The 23,058-nt window shown below is 40.0% G+C and overlaps 1 protein-coding gene across 1 annotated transcript in view; it reads right to left on the bottom strand.

Annotated features, from left to right (window-relative positions):
• LOC146679208 (uncharacterized) overlaps positions 1-23,058 on the bottom strand; it is a 90,321-nt gene that overhangs the window by 10,653 nt on the left and 56,610 nt on the right. Inside the window, exons 12-18 of the mRNA XM_085406929.1 lie at positions 16,001-16,129; positions 15,343-15,471; positions 9,499-9,627; positions 9,279-9,407; positions 6,751-6,984; positions 6,328-6,479; positions 4,861-4,930 (exon numbers count right to left, since the gene is read on the bottom strand). Of these exons, the coding sequence (XP_085263055.1) occupies positions 4,861-4,930; positions 6,328-6,479; positions 6,751-6,984; positions 9,279-9,407; positions 9,499-9,627; positions 15,343-15,471; positions 16,001-16,129 (972 nt within the window). The remainder of the gene's footprint in view (positions 1-4,860; positions 4,931-6,327; positions 6,480-6,750; positions 6,985-9,278; positions 9,408-9,498; positions 9,628-15,342; positions 15,472-16,000; positions 16,130-23,058) is intronic.

Here is a 23,058-nt window from a genome sequence, read left to right as displayed (position 1 = left end):
GCATGAAATTTTTATAGTTCTTGACATTTTAGATGCTCTATAAATGTACAGGGAGTGCAGAATTATTAGGCAAGTTGTATTTTTGAGGAATAATTTTATTATTGAACAACAACCATGTTCTCAATGAACCCAAAAAACTCATTAATATCAAAGCTGAATGTTTTTGGAAGTAGTTTTTAGTTTGTTTTTAGTTTGAGCTATTTTAGGGGGATATCTGTGTGTGCAGGTGACTATTACTGTGCATAATTATTAGGCAACTTAACAAAAAACAAATATATACCCATTTCAATGATTTATTTTTACCAGTGACACCAATATAACATCTCCACATTCACAAATATACATTTCTGACATTCAAAAACAAAACAAAAACAAATCAGCGACCAATATAGCCACCTTTCTTTGCAAGGACACTCAAAAGCCTGCCATCCATGGATTCTGTCAGTGTTTTGATCTGTTCACCATCAACATTGCGTGCAGCAGAAACCACAGCCTCCCAGACACTGTTCAGAGAGGTGTACTGTTTTCCCTCCTTGTAAATCTCACATTTGATGATGGACCACAGGTTCTCAATGGGGTTCAGATCAGGTGAACAAGGAGGCCATGTCATTAGTTTTTCTTCTTTTATACCCTTTATTGCAGCCACGCTGTGGAGTACTTGGACGCGTGTGATGGAGCATTGTCCTGCATGAAAATCATGTTTTTCTTGAAGGATGCAGACTTCTTCCTGTACCACTGCTTGAAGAAGGTGTCTTCCAGAAACTGGCAGTAGGACTGGGAGTTGAGCTTGACTCCATCCTCAACCCGAAAAGGCCCCACAAGCTCATCTTTGATGATACCAGCCCAAACCAGTACTCCACCTCCACCTTGCTGGCGTCTGAGTGGGACTGGAGCTCTCTGCCCTTTACCAATCCAGCCACGGGCCCATCCATCTGGCCCATCAAGACTCACTCTCATTTCATCAGTCCATAAAACCTTAGAAAAACCAGTCTTGAGATATTTCTTGGCCCAGTCTTGACGTTTCAGCTTGTGTGTCTTGTTCAGTGGTGGTCGTCTTTCAGCCTTTCTTACCTTGGCCATGTCTCTGAGTATTGCACACCTTGTGCTTTTGGGCACTCCAGTGATGTTGCAGCTCTGAAATATGGCCAAACTGGTGGCAAGTGGCATCTTGGCAGCTGCACGCTTGACTTTTCTCAGTTCATGGGCAGTTATTTTGCGCCTTGGTTTTTCCACACGCTTCTTGCGACCCTGTTGACTATTTTGAATGAAACGCTTGATTGTTCGATGATCACGCTTCAGAAGCTTTGCAATTTTGAGACTGCTGCATCCCTCTGCAAGATATCTCACTATTTTTGACTTTTCTGAGCCTGTCAAGTCCTTCTTTTGACCCATTTTGCCAAAGGAAAGGACGTTGCCTAATAATTATGCACACCTGATATAGGGTGTTGATGTCATTAGACCACACCCCTTCTCATCACAGAGATGCACATCACCTAATATGCTTAATTGGTAGTAGGCTTTCGAGCCTATACAGCTTGGAGTAAGACAACATGCATGAAGAGGATGATGTGGACAAAATACTCATTTGCTTAATAATTCTGCACTCCCTGTATTTTCCCAGTCAGCAGTCAGTATCCATGTCAGATAGACAGAGACATGTCAGATGGACACGCATTTCTCTCCTCCTGAAGGGAGGAAGTATGTTATGTCTGTATGTTTGTTAGCAGTCTAGCATCCAGTTTTCAAATCGTGTGATGATTGATGCAATAACAGGGTGAAGTCATAATAAAAACATCATAAAACATCAAAGTTTTAGTACAGCATTCGCTCCTTGGAGAAGGTTGTGCTCACTCAGTGCTCTTGCTGTACATACAGTCTGGCAGCTGATCATTAAACTGATGTTGTTTTACACTAACTCATGGCTGACTGTTGAGAAAAGAAATCTAGCAACCAAAGGTTCAAAAGAGGATTTAACAATCATCTTTTTAAAAAGCTGTCAGGCGACCTACGAATTCTTACCAAATTCTATGTTTAAACAATACAAACACAAAATTGTACAAAGATATTTCACATTTTGAAACCTGTTTAACATATTGACACATTTTAGAAAATCTTTGATGGTTTAGAAAGCACTGCATTAAAACATCCATCACTGCTCAGAAATACTTCTGATACTTATTATTGGTGAACATCAACGCATTCATAAATACAAGCTAAAATTCTACCAAATGCCAAAAATGCCAGCATGGATAATTAGAGGCTGTGTGGTGAATCAAAAATCCTAAATACTTGGAAATCAGTGACACCATAAAAAGAGCAAAGGGAATGTCTGTCTTATCAGCACAGATTTGATCACTGTCCATGAGCTTATGTAGAGTCCATTTGTGCACATCGCATGGGAAACTTTCACCTTCCATGGCAAATGATACTTAAGTGTAAACTTGGTTCATATTGGAGCAACAAACAAACAAACAGGCTTTAATCAGTTTACTCAGATTTGCTTCTACAGCATCCTGATGACATCATGTAGCAATCAATGTCTTTATTTTTGTCACCAACAATTTTTATTTATTTCATTTTAAACTTCAATAACAGAACTTAAGGATAACTAAATAAATAAATAGTTTAAAAAACAAACAAACAAAAACAAAAAAAAAAACAAAAACCAAAACAAAGGGAAGTTATCCTATTCTTTCTTCGCACACCAATCCCCACACCACCACCCTGTCATTACTCCTGTTCTTCAAGTTACAGAAAGCCAGCTTGTAAAGGGGACCAAATACAATCATACTGATGCAATTTGTCTAATAAACCATAAGTCACTTTTTCGTAAGACGCCAACTTAGCCATTGTCTTTAGCCAGTCTTCATAGGGAGGGGGACTCTTTTTCCGCCAATGTCTTAGCAGCACCTGTTTGGCCGTAGTGAGAGCCAGAATAATCCATCTTTTTGTATAACTGGAAAAATCTCCATCAGAAAGTTCTGTGGTTATACCAAGTATGGACAGTTTTGGTGAGATACCAAATCTCCTTTTTAAAACACTGAAAATTACCTCCATTATATTTTCCCACCAATCCCGAAGTGCCGAACAGCTCCATAAGATATGTAAAATCGAAGCATTTTGACCATCACATCTCCAACATTCGTCCGTAGAGGCCAGGTTCCATTTATACAATTGTTGCAGTGTTCGATGCCACCTATGGACTATCTTAAGTTGAATAAATCTACTGCCTGTTTCTTTATACATAGTATTAACATTTTGAAAACATGAATCCCGTTCAACTGAAGATATGTCCAATGCCATGTCCTGGGCCCAGTAGCACTTAACTTTAAGGAGAGGGTCAGCTGACCGTTCTTGCAATAAGTGATAAATCTTTGCGGTGATGCCTTTACCCAAGAGTGATCTTGAGAGCAGGACTTCCACAGGGCTGCCCACAGGACAACTCAAGGGGGTTCCCAGCCACTTCGATAATGAACTATGTATTTGGACATATCTCCAGAATTGATTACGCTTCAACTTATATAACTCCACAATTTTATCAAAGCTTAAAAAACATTTAGTCCCACAGTCAAATAAATCTGATACATTAAGGATGCCTGCTTTACGCCACTGTAACCAGTCAACCGATGTCCCTCCAATTAGAATTCTTTTATTCCCTCATAAGGTTGCCGAAGGTGATTTAATAAAGTCCCAGCGACCTGCCCTATGTAATTTACACCACAATGTCTTTGCATTTGCAATTATAGGATGGGTAGTTTTATGACTGGTATCAAACAGCTCCCTCCAAGGAGAAATACCACCATTAACTTCCGTCTCTATATGGGACCAGATGGGTTTAACTGGTGCAGTAGGTAACCAAGCTCTAAGTTGTTTCACGTTCATCACCCAATAATACCATTGGAAATTAGGCAATGAAAAACCTCCTGGTTTTGCACTCGCTTGAAGTTTCTTAATACTTAAACGATGCGGTGAGCTACCCCAAAGAAAGTGCCGGATTAAAAAGTCTAGATCTTGGAAATACTTATCTGGAATGTGTAATGGAATATTGGATAAAATATAAAAGATCATGGGTGCAGTCATCATCTTAATACAACTAATTTTACCCCATATTGTGAGACGCACTCTGGACCATCTACCAAATTCCATTTTTATTCTTTCAAACATTGGCTCCATATTTGCTCGAACCATCTTAGTGTAATCCGAGGGAATTTGTATCCCCAAATACCTGAAACCATTCACGGACCACCGAAACTCCCACTGTTTAAATAAAGTATGGGGGCAGTGTCCTGACATAAGCATTGCCTCTGATTTATCCCAGTTGAGGCGATACCCTGAAAGCAGCGTAAAGCTTTCTATACATTCTAATAGGGCTGGAATTGACTTCCCAGGCTGGGTCATAAGTAACAACATATCATCTGCATATAATAGAAGCTTATGTTGACTATTACCCATCGAAATTCCAAATATATTTACATTATTTCTCAGTTTTTGTGCCAGAGGCTCTATAGCAATTAGAAAGAGCCCAGGGCTAAGGGGACAGCCCTGTCTTGTGGATCTCTGTAAAAGGAATAGGTCTGATATGAGCCCATTCGTCAATACTCGCACTGAAGGCGAATCACATAATATCTTTATCCACCTGATGAAATTATCACTAAAACCAAACTTTTCTAATGTCTTAAACAGATAATCCTTCTCAACACAATCAAAAGCTTTTGCAGCATCCAGCGACAGGGCCACTGTTGGATATACTGAGTCATATACATAATTTTGCAAATTAACCAACCGCCTAATATTATCTGAACTCAACTGGCTAAGAACAGTGGGTCATAAAACGAGGCTGAAGGTGCAGAAAAGACTGACCGAGCTCACTGAGGTTGCAGTAGGCGCCCCACTCTGGAGCGCTGTTCCTGTGTTGCTTCTTTGTCTTCATCTGGAAATTTCACAAAGACACATTAAAGGTAAAAAACAAACAAGACATCTTCTTAAAGAATGTTTCAGAAAAACTGTCTCGATCTTAAAAATGAACACTTCTATCAGCTGTAGACAGGATGATGTAACAGGGTACAAACATTCGAATTCAGCTGTAAATCAGTGTGTTGAGAGTATATACTGTAGAGTGAAATGGGTTTGTTTTTGAAGAAAATAAATTTAAAAAGAAAGTCCTTTTTTTCTTGAAGGGAACCATAAATGTGGAACAGCAAAAACTCATATAGTCCTGTGTGAAAATTAAGCACACGACCCATGACTCAATAGCCTGAAGAACCACTCTTAGCAGAAATAACGCAGTAAGCGTCTTCTGTATGATTTTATCAGTCTGTCACATCCCAGTGGGGGGATTTTGTCCCACTCGTCTTTGCAAAACTGCTTTAAATTATTGAGGTTTGCAGGCATTTGTTATGCACAGCATAAGATCCTTCCACAGCATTTCAATCAGGTTGGTGTTTGGACTTCCTGCAGCTTTTCTGGTATGCTTGAGTAACGGGGTTTTGACTGTTGGACAGATGGCTTCACATTTCACTCTAGTACACATACTTTGTATATGTTGGGTTCTTTCTATTTTTATTTTCTTCAGCAGTTTGCACAGTCTGACCTTGGGACCAGCAAAGTGCTTTTGATTTTATAGAGGTGATCACATTTGACTGGATATGATGCTGTTGTGCTTTCTTTCTGTTGTATCAGCTTTTTAGAGTTTGACAGTAAGATCTGTACTGAGGGCAATTTAGTTCAGGTGGGATTAAAAACGTCACATTAAGCTGGAGTTTCTTAGACTGAGATGTGGCAAAGGAAAGAAAAAGACAAAACAAATTGCACTGAAAATTTGGTCACCAATAAAAAGTTAAATCTTTATGGATTAACACTGGGTTGCTTTTTTCCCCTTAATAAATGAAATGATCATTTAAAAACTGCATTTTTATTTACTCAGCTTATCTTTGTCTATGATTAAAATGTGTGACAAATATCCAAAAAGTAAGAAATCAGGAAGGGGGCAAATATTTTTTACACAGATACCCATTAGCAAAAAAGTCTTTCTTCCTGCTAAATCATCCAACTTTGCTTCTATGTACCTGACCTACAGAGGTTAGCCTCAAAGCAGCACAGCCTAAGGAATACCTTTGAATTGTTTGTTTTCTTTTAAATAAAGACAGTTAATTGCTACGAGGAGGTACTAATCAGTTTGCGTTTTTCTAATTTGGGTGAACTGAACCTTAAAGTAGAAACTTATTTGTTGTATAACAAAAAAAATTGGAGTATATTTATTAGCAGCCCCTCATTAAACAAACTCTTAAAGCTTTCTGAGGGCAAAATATAAAAGGTTTTTGAACCCACCTTGGCGAAACGCCTCTTATCTGGCTTGGCATAGTGTGTGGCATAGGTGCAGGACCCCAGGGTGCGGTAGCTGGGGTTGGAGAAGCAGCCACCTAAAGAGCTGCTACTGGGAGAGGACTCTGAAGAAGAAAGCAGGCCTGTGCACTGCAGCCCTGCTGCCCCAACATCAAGACATGTTCTCACATACTGAGCTCTATGTGTCATACATGCATATATATGTACAGTGCACCTGATACAAAGTATTTAACCTTTAATTTAATCACCCAGATCTGAAAAAACGGATCATTCATTGTCTTTACCTGTTGGTTGTGTAATTTCCCAGCAGGTTACGATTACCATCAACTGCTCTGAATTCTGTTGTATGCCATTCTAAACATAAATAACACCAGTCAGATGAAAAGGACAGACACACGGATATCGTACCTGAGAGGGAGTAGTCAGTGGAGCTGATGTTCAGGGCAGGTGTATAGGTGACACTAGGCACACGGTGGCCTTTCTCTCTTTGTCGATAACGGAACCAGACCACCAGAGCAAGCATGGCCATGATCATCAGCAGCAGGAAGACGATGCCCAGGACAGCCCCCGTCGACTGCCGCTGCGATGCCAGAGCTGGGCTCATCTTGGTGTAGGGGTTCAGCTCCTCCATCATCAAGGCCGCTGAGGAGAACACAGATGAGTAACACTGCATTTTAATGTTTGACACACTCACATCACCTGTACAGTGTAATCAGGCATTTTTGCTGAATGAGAATTTCAGAATAAAATTCCTCTCATTTCACTGAATTTATTGTGCTATTGACTTTTATTTTGGTATTTTGCCATGATACAAATGCATGTATCTACAAAGGACAGATAATGAAAGGCAAACAGTTAAGGAGTAGGGTGGGGTGATACCGCCAAACTGGCGGAGTCTGCAGTGACACGGGTTCCATAATCGTCTTTGGAGGTAAACAGAGAGCTGAGCACGAATATGAAGCTGTTGAACTACTTTTGGTAACCGAGTCAAGCATTCAGTCATCGCCAGATGCTCGCGGCTGCCATCTAGTGTGGATTCTGGTTTGATGCCTTGCATTAATCCCTCCCTCTGTGCAGATCTTGTGTACGCCCTTGGAAGCTTGCAATACCATGGCTGTGTCCCAATTAAGAGTCTGCACGCTTGAAGTACGCGCACTACGCATACTACGTACGGTGCGTACTATAAGTACGAGAAGTGTGGAAGTGAGAGGCTTGTGAAATGGGACGGTATACACTTCGTCGCGCTGTTCAGGTTGCCTAGCAACCATGATACTAACCGCGAGACACGTTTCATACAGCTTTGTTTGACAGAAATGAAGGAGAAAAATGTTTTGTTGGTCATTCATTTTTGTCATGACATCACTTTAGCTGAGTATCTGAGGCTGAGACCACAGGACTGTAAAACATGATTGTTGGGCTTCATGTCTGTGCTGAACAGTCATTTAAGATTAGTTAGTAAATAAGATTAGCTAGTAAATAAGATTAGTTAGTAAATAAGATTAGCTAGTAAAGAAAAATTAGCTCATGTTGTTCATGAGACTAAAGTCATCTCACTGTGGCAATGTAAATATAATATGGCCAATATTATAGTATTGTCAGATTATTATGAGATATATATATATACACACATATACATATATCACTGACTTTCAGCTTGTTGTGTTTGTGGATATATGACTGACTTTAATTATTACACATTCGCACATAAATAAGTGACGTCATATTCAGTACTTTAGTTCACTCTTCGGCCGCTCCATCTTATTAGGGAAATTCCACATACATAAATGTAAATTTCAAAACTCAACCCCATCATTTAATTTGTTTTTGATTGAAATTGAATATTACTTAAACTCTCTTAAATTAACTTCCAATAAAAAAGGTTTATCATTGATTGAAGTTCATTCAGAAATGTTTAACGAATGAGCTGTCACAACTTTCAAGTACAAAGTTGTTATGGAGTCTGTCACATTCCCCCTTTTTTCTTTTTTTATCCTTTATTTATTTATCCTTCTCATTTCATTGTACTGTATATTGTTACTCTTATTTGCCTTGTATGTCTACTGTACAAACTGAACTGGAATGACTGACTGTTCGCTTTATGATTTCAATAAAGTTTGAAAAAAAGAAAAAAAGAAAAAAAAATCTCTTCGGCCGCTCCCTTCTGCCGTATTTTGCGGCAAAATTATCCACACCCACCGCCGCGCTATGAATTGTGGGCTATATGGGACCACGAAGCGTGCACCGGACCACGCTTGATATTTGGGGAAATCGACGGAGTATGCATTTGAAGCACACTTCGAATTGGGACAGCCGTCGTCACGTGGCGGTGACGTAACCGCACTTGAAATGCGTACTTCAAGCGTGCAGTCTCTTAATTGGGACACAGCCCATGACCGCACACTCTTGGAAGTCAAACTGACGACTCTGGTGCTCTTTGCTTGGGTGATCATGCAGCTGCTTAAGAGTATGTATTCTGTATTTACAGTCTTGCATGTCATTATTTTTGTTTCCACTTCATTTCATTTGGAGTATTTAAGAATTGCATATTTAGTATATTTTTATTTGCTACTGTGTTTCCCCTTTAACCAAAATAGTACAGTTATTCAATCTGCAGTCATTGTAGTGGTTTATACATTTACTTGGCAAGTGAATGGTTGCTGGTTCAGCTAAAGACCATTAATATTTTTTATCAGAGTACCATTTGCACTTGTCTGTCTATTCGAGAGGTCTTTGTACTTCCATCTTTTAGGAACAGTCTTATCTACTACCTTAGTACATATCTACTATTATATGAAGATTTGTCTGTATGAGTTTTGCAGATGTTCTGTTATTTTATATTTTATTATTCAACTGAACTGAGGGTACATCTAAAGAAACCAAAAGAATAAGTCAGATCATGTTCCATCCTTTCTCTTTACAGAGCCATTTGTTCTCACCCTGGTCACAACGGATGCCTTTAAAGCCGATGCTGCAGTAGCAGGTTCCGGTCACGTAGTCACAGGTGGCATTGTTCATACACTCACACAGCTGCTGGCAGCCGTAGCCAAATGTCCCTGCGGGACACTCTGGACACAGGAACAGGGATTTAAGACATGTTGAACTTTAACACGTGAATGTGCAACTCTCCTGCATGTAAGAACCACTAAACACACTCACTGAGCTCACAGCTGTGTCCTATAAAGCCTGTCCTGCAGGAGCACTGTCCCGTGATGTGGTCACAGTCTGCTCCATTCTGACAGCGACACACCTCAGCACAGTGAGAGCCGTAGAAACCTGCAGGACAGCCTGAAGGGAAACAACCACTGGTTTAAAAAAAATCTATATTATGCTTTACATGTGGACAAGAATTTTCAGTAGCAGCAGCAATTTCACTCTGTCACTCTGAACCCATCTCTGTGCAGAGACATGATCAAAAACGTGAAATGTCTTTGGAAGCATTTTCTCTGGGACGAGCTAATCACTTCTGTCACAGTGGAACCAAAGTGGAAATTCAACAAAACCCTCATTTCATGCAGACGTTTAACTGACCACACTCTCTCATGTAAATTTCTGGTGATGCAAAAACATGGAGAAACAGCTCCTATAGCAGACAAATCAAATGACATGACAGAAAACAAACTTGGCTGGTTCTAGGCTAGAACTGATACTAGTCAAAAGAAAATAACATACTGATTTGGATCCGTTTTTTTCTTTTGTGCGTCAAGCAAATGTACAGATACATGGTTACTGTGACTTATCAACTTTATAAACGCAGGACCACAGACTGAAAAATGAAGTAAACATGGAAGAGCGTAAAAAGATGTTCTTTACATGGCCTTACAGCATGGAGTAACAATGTGTGGGAGTGTCGTTCAATTCAATGTCTTTTAATACATTTTAATACATCAATTTTTAATATAGCGCCAAATCAGAGCAGCAGTTGCTTTAAGGCATTTTATATTGTAAGGTACCCTGCAATAACACAGAGAAAACAGAAAACCCAACAACCACATGACCTCCTATGAGCAAGTGCTTTGGTGACAGCTGGAAGGAAAAACTCCCTTTTAACAGGAAGAAACCTCCAGGTGGGGTGGCCATCTGCTGGAGGCGAGGAGAGGAAGACGGGGCAAAAACACATCGTGGAAGAGATCAAGAAATTGATAATAAGTAATGATTAAATGCAGAGTGGTGTGAAAAAAAGTGAAGAACAAATACTTTTTATCAAAAAGAAAAGTTTTAAGGCCAATCTCAAAAGTACAGAGAGGGTGTCCATGACTCGAATCGAAACTAGGAGGGGGTTCCACAGCAGAGTGGAAGCTGAAGGCTGCCAGGAGACTGTTTATTGTGTGCATTGAAAGACGTTGGTCAAAAAGTCCTCAAAGTGTTCCTGGAGACCAGGGTGATTCTAGCTTTGCAGAGGTTTTTTCTTTTTGTTTTGTTTTACAGGACAAAAACGTTTTTTTCAGGTTAAACAAAAATGTTCTAAATTAGTTAGATGCCGTCTCTTCTCCAGCTTACGAGTTATCTGCTTTAAGGTACGCATTAGTCAGGGGAAGAGGACGACTGCAGGTGATGGCTGTGGCACACACATCCGTTGTTTCAAAAGAGAGCATTAGGTGTTAGGCTGATGAGATTCTTTGGAGTAACACATACAAACTAGGACACATTAATACTGAAGCTGCAAGTTGCAAGTGTTCATAGTCCAATGCAAACAAAGTTAATTACAACTTTGTTTGATTGTTAACCACATTTTCTCAAAGTGACCTGCTTCGTTTGTTATAATATCTAATTTTCTGTAGGTGTAACACATGTTCTAATTCTAAAGATTTGAGGTGTCTCAGGGGTCTTCCAGTTTTTCTCGCTAACAGCATTGATAAGGAAATGAATGGCCTGAGCATCATAATGACCACTTACACTGTTTGAATCAACCCAGAATTAGGGTTGTTCGATATAACGATATATATCGATGACGATATAAAAACGTCTATCGTTTCATTTTACGCTATCGTTTGTTTCGTGGTGTCGCAAAATAAACTGTTTACGGCAATATTTCTTCATGGTTCTGATGTCACTGTAGTAAAGTTCTCTCTCTCTTATGTTTAATATAACCACACTACGGACAGACAAGCACCTGTTTTTATGCGTTGTCGTTAGCAACAACGACGGTAACAGCATCGCGTGTCCGCTTGTTTATGTTCCACATAAACCTTTCACAATAAAGCTCAAGATCCTGTTGAGACTTTTCAAAATAAACTGAATCACATGAAAGAGCAGATTTTTAGAATTTAAAAAAGAGCCGCCAGGTGCTAAAAAATAAACCTCAGACTCAAACGTTAGAACAAGCTTTCCCCCGCAGCACGCCGTGTAATAAATACTCACAAAGAAAACGGCGCCGTTACAACTTCTGTCTAAAAATGTGTCGTTTCATGCATCGTTAAAACACTGGACTCCAGCTACACGACGCACAGCTGGAAACACTTCACACAAGACGAGCTGCATTTAACATTTGACGGATAAGGTGTGCCAATAATGTGCTATATGCATTATAAAATGGACTGCTGCCTTTGTCCAGTGGCTTCTAAATCCACCACTGCCATATCGACCAGTTTAGAAAATTTACTCTTCCCTAAAAAAAAAAGAAAAGACAGAAAATGTCTACAGAGGCCTGACTGACAGAGAGGGGTTTGCTCATGAGCTTCAAAACACCTATTTGTGGTCTTTCTGTGTGGCCATCTTCATGATGACCTCCCTATTTTGGGGATAATGCTGCCCAACAGTGAGGGGCCAAGAACGTCCTACCGCAAGAGGTTTAGGGGCCAAGGAGTGATGTGCTCTTTCCACCAAACTCATTTCCCCTGAAAGTATTCAGACCCCAGCAGGAGATGGAAGATAATCTGAGATGAACGCAGTAGGCTTTCTTTTCTCTGTACCTTCTGGAATCCTCATAATATTAATGTTCTGATGCCTCAAGCAAAATTCGAAATCTGCCAGTTTCTTTTTTTTAAATATATATATATTTTTAAAAACTATTTGGTAACAGATCTGTAACAGGACTGAAACAGAAAACAAAGCTTTAGAGAGGGTCTCAGCTCTCTGTGCAAGTTACTGTGAAAGAGTGTGAGAAGAGAAAATTGTAACAATTTAAAAATAACATTTCTCAGCATAAAATTAAAAAAAGATTTGGTTATTTCATCTTCTACAGTCCATAATATTGTGAAAGGTCTGTGAGTCTTTGGACACTTTGTATTGTAGCCTCCAATTCTACTTTAAAATGTCCTTTGAACCACAAGTAAACCAGCAGCCTGAGAGCGAAGTGCTCCATCGGGGGGATTTGTTTCCCCTGCACAAACAGATTTCTCCAGATTCACAGAATCTTCAAATCAAATCAAATCAAATCACTTTTATTGTCACATCACATGTGCAGGTACATTGGTACAGCACATGTGAGTGAAATTCTTGTGTGCGAGCTTCACAAGCAACAGAGTTGTGCAAAATACAATAATGTAAACAAGCAAAATACAAGAATGGCTACATCTGAAACTAATAAATATATGTACAATATATAATAGTATATGCATTTCTGGATGTGTATACTAAATATTTTTCTACGTGTGTGTGTGTGTGTGTGTACACATATTTTACAAATTAAATAGAGTAAACAATAAATAAAATATATAAAATATACAGAGTTGAATATGTGCAAAACAGTGGCGTTACTGTACAGTATGTAGTGCATAATGTTGGAGTTCCAGTAGTGAAGCTGAGGTGTCTATGACGTGTTCAGCAGTCTGATGGCCTGGTGGAAGAAGCTGTCTCTCAGTCTGCTGGTACTTTGAAATATTCAAAGTTTTTGATATTTTACATTATTTTTTTTGCAAACTGGTAAACCCCTGCCGATCTTTCCTTGTGAGAAATTCTACTAGATGCTGTTTTTATATTTATATTTTTTTAGTATCACTTATGTTTCCTGTTTTTGTTGTTGGCGCTGTCCCCACTGAGACATGCTCACAACATTAAACTCAAAATGAGCTAATATTTTTCATGAAACTGTTTTCCGTGTTTTAGTGTGAATAAAACATGGCTTTATGAGATGCATTCTCATAAAGCCATCTCACAACTTTTTTAGAATTGGATTTGTAGTTTTGTCTTTTTCTCCCTGCATTTTTCTTTTTCTCTTCTCTTTCCCTTCATCCTCCAACCTGTTGTGCAGACAGCTGTCCCTCCCTGTGCCTGATTTCTTCCCATCATCACTAAGTGGTCCTTAAGGGATCCTTGTAGGGGATCATCTGATTGTTGGAATTTTTTTCTCTAATAATTTAGGGTCTTTACCAAAGTACAGCACATGATTGATGAAAGATGTCAAAGATAGCAGAGGCAATACTATTGCATGGACATATATGGCTATCAGTGGAACTGGGTCACTAGTGTGATGTTTCGTCACTCATCCAAGTGACTTTTTCAGTCTCAGCTGACTGCAAGTTACGTAAAAAGGGAAAGACCATCTCTGAATCGAGGAGGGGGCCTAAGGCTACATCTTTCACCATCTTACAATGCTGTGATTGCAGCCAGTGAATGGTACTCATTGCCATTGGTGGGCTTTGATCTTACATTTGCATAATTCAGGGTTCATCAGCATTTTTCAGGGTCAAATTTAAGCACTTTTTAAGCACTTTCAAGGTCCATTATCAAGCTTTTCCAGCACATTACCAAAAACAGATTGCATGTTCCACTTTGCATCACCTCAGTAAGACCATGTAAAAATTAAAACAAATCGTCTTAGGTTGACTTAAATGTTCTTTGTTCCTCTTTTGTTAAAACAGAGAAAAATGCACCACACAAAAATACTGAAAAAGGAAATGGTTGTCTTATATGCATATAGTGCACAAACTCAAAAAACTCATTTCTCTCAAAAATGCAGATGTGCAAATGTGAACAAATCAACTTGTTAGAGATGCTCATCTCCACTTGGAAAAAACAACCACACAAAAGAAGAAATCTGCACAAATGAACAAGTCTGCTCATCAGATATTGATGCTTCTTTCCTACGGGACACAACAACAGGAGACAGATGTTTACTTTAACTAGTTAAGCAAGTTTGATAGCTAGCAAAATAATAATCATAGTTTTAAACATTAGCCTGTGTTATGTACACATACTCGAAATTATTTACTAGGACTCACCTGTCATGTGACTCAAATCCCGCCAGTGTCGTTTTCCATCAAACACTCATTAAAACAGCAACGTCAAGTTAGCGCACTCATCCCCGACTGTCCGGAGGGAGGGGCGGGGTCACACATTGAAACAGACTGACATGTGTGTGAGGCAGCCCAGGCGGAGAAATTTAGCTTTTACACTTTGCAACTCATTTTATTTCTCTGATAAGAAAACTATTCAGTCAGATAGTTGTTTGTGGTGAATGAAATATGGTTTCAAGCACGTTTAAGCACCACATCTGAAATTCAAGCACTTTTCAATCCTTGAAAAGACAATATTAAAATTCAAGCATTTTCAAGGATTTCAAGCACCCATACGAATCGTGATAATTATGATCAAGGAACTGACCTCCCAGCCCATCGTTCCTTCGGTGGTGCTAGTTTCAGTCATTATGCAAAGATCGGGGAAACCTGCAGTCAGCTGAGACTGAACAGAATCAACTTTTGGAGGTTCACTGATGATGTGACTGCTCATAGAAATAGCAGGATGAATTATCAAGTGAACGAGGCTATCAGCTTCAGTCAAATACTCCAAATTGGACAGCAATTTGCAGTGCAAATGGAGAAATTCAATCTTTTTCCGTGTTGAAACTAGAAACCACAAAGGAATTGAGGAGATAAGAAGAAGGGATTTCAAGGGTATGCAGTTTTTTCACCTGTCACTAGATGGAGTTAAAGGTTTGAGGTACTAACACATTGCAACTAGTGAGTGTGCATTAGTGATGAGCTCTCACAGCAGCCAGAGTGTTTTGCTTGGTCTGTATGTGTATATGAACTGCCGGTGTGTGTGAGAGAGACAGAAACATACGCTGAGTGCAGTAGAGTCCTGTCCATCCAGGGCTGCAGATACACTCTCCATCTGTAGCGCTGCACTGAGCTCCATTGTGACAGTTACATGTGTGGATGCAGTCAAGGCCCCATGAGCCCCAAGGACATGCTGCCAGAAGCACACAAAAATAAGTGCACAAAGACACATACAGTGCACAGAGTATGCAATAAAAGTCAGCACACTCTTGTACAGCAACACTATAATGCCCCATCACAGCAAACTGGGCAAGTCAAAGTGTCGTTACTAGGATTCACTTCTGCACATGGGCACTTTATTCTCTCCTCTTTTTTCTCTTTTATTCAATTCATCTAGACACGTATAAGTCTAGTAATATATAAATACATAATAATATGTCAAATGTTGCCACAGTGAAGACCAGACATACATTAGGATGCTGTGTGCCCTCATTAAACTTACAGATAATTGAGTGACTGTGGTAGATGCTCAAAGTAAGAAAGATAATTAATGTCAAAGCCACTCCAGTGACTGCCTTTAGGAAGGTTTTTTCTTCAGCTGTCTCTCACTGATCAACTAAAACACGTGGGGTGAATAACAACATACATTTTATTTGTTCTTTTGTGAAACTGAAGTTAATAAATGCTACGGTACAAAAACGGCTATAAACGTTTCCTCTTACGCTTAGAACAGTCTTCGCTGGTCCATCCAGGGTAACACTGACAGGAGCCATCGATGGGGTTACAAGTGCCATTATTAGTGCACAAGCAGGTCTCGGCACAGGCTTTACCAAACTTTCTGCTGGGACATACTGTGGAGACACATGCACAGACATGATGGGTTCATATTAGATTAAAAGCAATATTCTGCCAATACTATTAACACAACCTCCTTGTATTTTGGATGTATTTGGATGTAGTTCAACAGTTTGACAGCAGACAGACAACAGCAAATAGAAGATAACTGGTTCAGATATCTGTTCCTGTTGTTTTTCATAATTCATTTGCTCAGCTTCTACCCATATGCCGCGAGTATGTCAAGAATGCTGAACATTCGAATCATCTCCTGTGAGATCACAAGGACGCGAGCAAAACTGCGTGTTTTTACCAAAAGAAAGTGGAAGTCTGGTGGATTTCAGTCCTGGTTAAAATGATGACACGTGTAGTAACTGGTGGTGCAAATGCAGTGTATTACTAATTGATACTTTTAATAAAGAAGCCGGGAAAAAAGTTCCTCTGTAGATTTAGCACGGTCAGTCTCTTCATGCAGTCCAAGAAACAGTGCACGACGCTGCCCTCAGGGCTCTCCCTGACCTGATCATCAGTTGCAGTACAAACGATGATTCGTCATGGCCCTCTTATTTACATGTTTCTGTTTCTGGACACATACTTAGAAGTACTTCAGTATTCAGCTCTTCAGTATACCCATGAGTGAAGAAGACAAGTAGATTGTTCTGATACTGTAGAAATAATACAGAAAGAAAAAAATACTCAGAAAAGTTCTGAGAATTTCAAATTCTGACATCCCTGACAAAGTAGACCAGTTCCCAAACTTTGCACAGTGCTGTACAAAGCAAAGCCTGTACAACATTCTTATACAATATACACACAATATACAAGAAAAGATCCAAAGTACATATTTTATAAACACTACAACAAAAAAATATTCATTCATAATTTAAACATTCTTCATGATGGAAAAAAGACACAAAAAACTGAATAGAAACAAGAAATATTGAGGGAAGAATAAAGGGGCCAAATATACTTGGAAAATACAAGTGTGTGGTAATACTGGGAAGAGCCCAAAGGTAGATACTAAAAGGGAGAATGTGGATATGATCAATGAGAATTAAAAATCTAATTTCACACAAAAGAAAACATAGGTTATCCAAACTGGGCAACGATGACCTTCTGCTTCACTTAAATGTTCAGTACAAAATGATACTGTTAATTTCACTTTGTGCTTGTTTTTAATTTGATGGGAATTCCCATTCCAACACTTTCAAAGCGTTTTACTGCTGCTATGAGTTTGGACATGAAAAAGAACATCTCTAAAGCCCGAATGCTGGAACAAGCTTTATCCAAAACTGGTTGCTTTTGCTGACAATGGAGGTTTTGGATGCTATCAAATCCTATTTCTCAAGCTTTAAGTTTTCCATCTTCTTGATGTTGCTATCACTTGGTATTGATATCACTATCACTAGGGCCTTCTTCCTTTGTTTTTTCACCACTACAATGCCAGGTTGGTCAGCCATCACCAGTTTGTGTGTATATGGAAGTCCCACAGGATCTGAGCTCAGTTATTCCCGATCACCTTTGGGGGCTTATCCCATTTTGCCCCCGGAACTTCCAGGCCATACTCGGCACCCCCATATGTGCTTATTGTGAAGAATAAACCTGTGACCACAAGGAGTATTAGGAGGTATTTCCCTAGTGGAAATGCAGAGTTGCTCTGAGGCAACAGACTGGTAGGCGTTTTGTGAGCCCCACAGCGAGGAAATCAATTGGCCTACTGTGGAAGAGGTCATGCTGTAGCAAAGACGTCACATCCCAGCGGCACCGACTTCCCACATCACGAAGACCCTCGATCAGCTCCGACCTATAGTCAGGCCGCATCTGGACCACCTTCACTTTACTTACCAGCCCCACCTCATAGTGACGTCATCTACCTACTCCATCATGTCATGTTTTTTTCCAGTGCATTCAACACTATCAGGCTGACCCTCCTAGCTCAACGACTCAAAGCGATGGATGGTGGATGCCCTTCTCGTGCCCTGGATTATAGACTGCCTGACAGGAAGGTCATAATATGTGTGTCTTCAACACTGTGTGGCTGACAAGGTTATCAGCAACACCGGGGAGCACAAGGGACGCTCCTCTCCCCTTTCCTATTCACCCTTTACATCACGGCACAGACACCTGCCATTTTCAGAAGTTTTCTGATGACTCTGCGGTAGTTGGATGAATAAGTGGAGGTGATGAAACAGACCACAGGGAATCAGTGGACATGTGGTGCAAGCAGAACCATCTGCAGCTCAATGTGACAAAGACCAATGAAATGATTGTGGTCCCCGTTTCCATCCATATAGTGGAGGACTATAAATAACTTGGAGTACACACTGACAACAAACTGGAGTGAGACAAAAACACCACTGAACTGTACAGGAAGGGCTAGCCCTGTCTCTATTTTGTGAAATGGCTGAGGGGTTTTTTAACATCTGTTGGACAACGCTCAAGATTTTCGATGAGTCTGTTATGGCAACTGTGACACGCTGCTGCATGGCTGAGGGTTCAGATATCTATTCCTGTTGTTTTTCATAATTCATTTGCTCAGCTTCTACCCATATGCCGTGAGTATGTCAAGCTACCATTAGCAAGTATATGTAATATATATATATATATATATATATATATATATATATATATATACATACTACTATGACTACTATGGATCAAAGCATACAAAGAGCATATGATTAAGACCAGGAGAGTTCAGAGAGCATAACTTTCAGGAGAGGGACTGCTCACTATTTCCCTGTTGATCATCTATGAAATGAGCACACAATTAATTTTAATTATCTATGCTGTGGCTCTCTGGTGATGCCATTCTGTCCTTCTTTACAATAACTTGGTCCAGGATGAAATGCCTGAGTGACTTCTTGAGGGATTATTCTGAAACTACAAAATGTACACATATTCATATTCCACACAAGAGTAATCCCCTGACAATATCCACCGAGTGCATTTTGTGAGGAACACGTGTAATTTCAAATGCATTGCCTTGTTACTTTTTATGTCAATGTCTGAGCAAGTAGTGATGATGTAGCAGTCAATAATATACTGAAATGTTACCAAAACTCTGTCCAGTGTTTTGAAATATTACATCAGACAATTCACATGCATTAGTCTATACAAGCTCAATTAAAAGGATTAAAGAACCTCTGCATCACTCTAGAAAGCTATTGTTTTTAATGACTCCTTTGGCTCTAACAAGGGAGCCCTGGTATCTGTGCATTGTATGTCATGTACTTTGTGCAGCAGCTGGAGGAGCAGCATACACTGTACACCTGGATATCAGTATAAAGACAACAAAGATGACTTTACGGTCATGAAGCGGCCAAATATTGTGTATTGCATTTCCACTTGGATATGATCCGGATTGGAAGTTCGCGGATGACACCACAGTGGTTGGACTCATCTCAAGGGGGGAGGAGTCGGACTACAGAGATGAGGTCAACAAACTGACTGAGTGGTGTTCAGTTAACAACCTCCAACTGAACACCACGAAAACTAAAGAACTTATCTTGGACTTCAGGAAGGGCAGAGCAGACCCGGCCCCACTTTACATTCACGGGAGCTGTGTGGAGAGGGTACACTCCATGAGGTTTCTGGGCGTGCAGATATCTGATGACCTCTCCTGGACTGCAAATACTACAGCGGTGGTTAAAAAGGCCCAGCAGCGTCTCCACTTTCTGAGAGTGCTCAGGAGGAACAACCTGGAGGAGAGGCTGCTGGTGACATTTTACAGAGCCACCATAGAGAGCATCCTAACGTACGGCATAACAACATGGTATGCAGGGTGCTCAGCTGCGGACAGGAAAGTACTGCAGAGGGTCATCAACACAGCCCAGAAGATCACTGGCTGCTCTCTGCCCAGCCTGGAGGTCACTGCAAACTCTCGGTACCTCAGCAGAGCTGGCAATATCATCAAGGACCACTCTCACCCCAGCAACCAACTGTTTGAACTATTACCGTCAGGCCGACGGTACAGCTCACATAAAACCAGGACAAACAGATTCAGGGATAGCTTCTTTCCCAGAGCTATCACCGTAGTAAATAAGCACAAAAACAATTGAACCTATTCCATACCGTCACTGTCATTATATTATGCTGCTATTCATACTGTCATTATATTAATGCTGCTATCCTGTATATATTGTACATACTATTGTTTGAGTACTTACGATTGTTTTTTTTTTTTGTACTTTTTATATTTTACATTTATATTTATTATTGAAACTTGCACCAAGGGAGTGGCACTCCAATTTCGTTGTACTCTGTACAATGACAATAAAGGCTATTCTATTCTATTCTATTCTATTCTATTCTATTCTATTCTATCCAAGAAAGACAGCTGAGAGACAAAGCTGATGACGAAAATCAAACAATCCCTGCTGATGAATAAATAAAAATAACAAGTCCTGCTGATGTTGACCTCTAGCTGCCAAGTTCAGCCAAATTCAGCATGATGAACCTTGTTTGGGGGGATAAAACTGCGTTCTGTTTTTGCCTACTGTTAGCTTTCTTGTGTATACATATAGTATACAGACATAAGCTACCATTAGCAAGTATATGTAAGACAGCATAGACATACTACAAATTTCTATTTGTAACTGTTGAGGCCTTTACAGACTAAACAGAGGCTCAAAGATGTAGCACACCTCTGCACACCTCCCTCAGCTTGTTCCTCATCTGTGGGTGAATAACTGTTGCTATAATTCTGGACCAGGCCGTCTCACTTCTTCTCAGTAGTAAAGATTATTGCGGGAGACAAGGCGGTGGCAATAATAAGGTAGAAAATGAACAAAGGTTGTTAGAGTTTCTATTTATTGTTGTAAAGAAAGGGAGAGGTTTTTCATCCTATTCTCCACCTGCATGCGTTAAGCAAGCGTCTGCAGTCTTACAAGTTTAAGATGCTAACACTTTTGAATGGAGTTGACTAAAGATACTGGGTTACAACAACTGATCTAAAACTACACTGACTTACTTTCTTGGTACAAGGGTCACCAAAGCAGGCATGTCCACATCTTTCATTTGGTACAGTTTCTTTTCTGATGCAACCAAGGGGGATTTATGCCAGTGGCTGGACTCAAACTGGCCCCCTTTCATTTGCCAAGAAACCTGCTTACTTTTATGTGGCTGTATACTTAGACCACAGCCAATTTGTAAGGTCTGCACTCAAAGTTGTAACCTACAGATACCAGGTTCTGCCTTTTGGGTTGTCTGTCACTTCTCAAACCCTCACCAAATGTTTTGAGGCAGCGTTAGTTCCCCTCAAAGACAGCGGTATTCCTGTCATTTGGATCAAGCTAGTGCAGGATGCTACAGAGAGAAAGCGGCAATGCAACTGTTGTTGGATCTGTCACACAATCTGGATTTCTCAGTGACCTTTCAGTAAAGCTTGCTACCCTGACTCAGTAGTTGTTAGAAATGTGGGCTCGAAATACGCTCACCTTTCAGCCACGTACATTTGCCAGGACACCGAGTGCCATGTTTCATGTCAGCCTCGCTTATTTTCAGTTGGGATGCTGATTGGGCTCCCAAAGGATTTTAGCTTTTTAATTTCTTTGCTGTTTTTCTTGCTGCTCAATCTTTTAAGAATGTTTCAGTGCTGGACTGTCTCACACTATCGATTACCAAAACTTGCTTATTGGCTCTTCACGCTTGGAGGGAGCCCAGGCTGCTGAGCTAGGAGTCTGCAATTGGAAAGGTGTCTTTTTCCAAGGTCATGTCCACAGACACCTCTGCAAGGGGATGGAGCTGCATTTCCTGTGTTATGTTGATTCATTCAGGATGTGTATTTATTTGACCATTTATTTGTCTGCTAAGCGAATCCAGCCAGAGGTAAAGCTCTGTTTGAACACAGGGTCTCCCACTGGGTTGTGGAGTCTCCCTAGCTTACAGAACCACCAGTGGAATGGGTGATATTTGTGCTCCGGTCGTCATCACTGTGCTTTTGTTTAGTTCTATTACTTGACCGTGATAGTGCAAGTCAAATACTGGTCGTCTGACTCCAGTTCTGTGGCTGCTATGTGGGGTGTGTATATGTGTCACATACTGTATGTGTTGTGCCAACTAAAGTGATTGAAAGGGAACAAAATGTTATGACTGTATCTTTTGTTCCCTGAAAGAAAGGAACAAAATAAAGCCCCAGGTTTGTCCATCGACAGCTGGACTCGGATGACGGGGTGTATATGTGCAGTTATCTTCAACCAGGATACACACAGGTGTGTTTTACCTCTTCTTCAGGGCATTAAAGTTATAGTTCGTCACATTTCATCTCTTTGGACAACTTCATTCTTGCCTTTAAGTCTTGTGAAATACCACTTTAACATTTTTAAAAACAAAAGCTAGTCTGTGCCATTTGAAAGTGCTAAAATAATAAAATAAAGCCACACAAACATTCTGCTCCCTCGTTTGTTTTTGCATTGTTTGTGTGGGTGGGTGGTCAGATGCTACTGAGCATTTTTTCTGTACAGCTGCATTATAATGCAAATGTGGTCACAAAAATGATTAAAGAAGTAAGATTTATGAAAATAACAAAAAGTCTATAGAATATTACTTGTGAAAAACGACAGAACAAAATCCAGTTTTTTATTTTTTGTGATTTTCACATTTTTGATGTTGAATTTCATTTAGTGTCTGAGCTTTTAAAACATGCATAAGAAGCTGGATTGTGTTGGCTGCCTAAGGGTAAAACGTCTTTTAAAACATGTTTTGAAGTTTTTCATTTAAAATGCAAGACTGCAAAAGAGGAGAATGTGTATGTTTCCTTGGTCCTATATTCATATTAAACAAATAAAGAGGCAGGGAACGCTGTTTGATTGCTGCTCACACTGACATTATGGACACTGAAATTAAACCTCTATTTCAAAAAAGCACTCGGTGTTATAACAATGATCAAAGGTTTAAACGTAGCCAGTGTGTTGCTGTGTATTAAGGTCCATTAAATAAGAAGTGG

Source organism: Rhamphochromis longiceps, linkage group LG1 (assembly GCF_057381845.1).
Source record: "Rhamphochromis longiceps isolate RC_006_pf linkage group LG1, R_longiceps_female_GT1.1, whole genome shotgun sequence".
NCBI lineage: Eukaryota > Metazoa > Chordata > Actinopteri > Cichliformes > Cichlidae > Rhamphochromis > Rhamphochromis longiceps.
The sequence above is the reverse complement of the archived record's forward strand: the minus strand, read 5'-3'. Positions and strand labels throughout refer to the sequence as shown.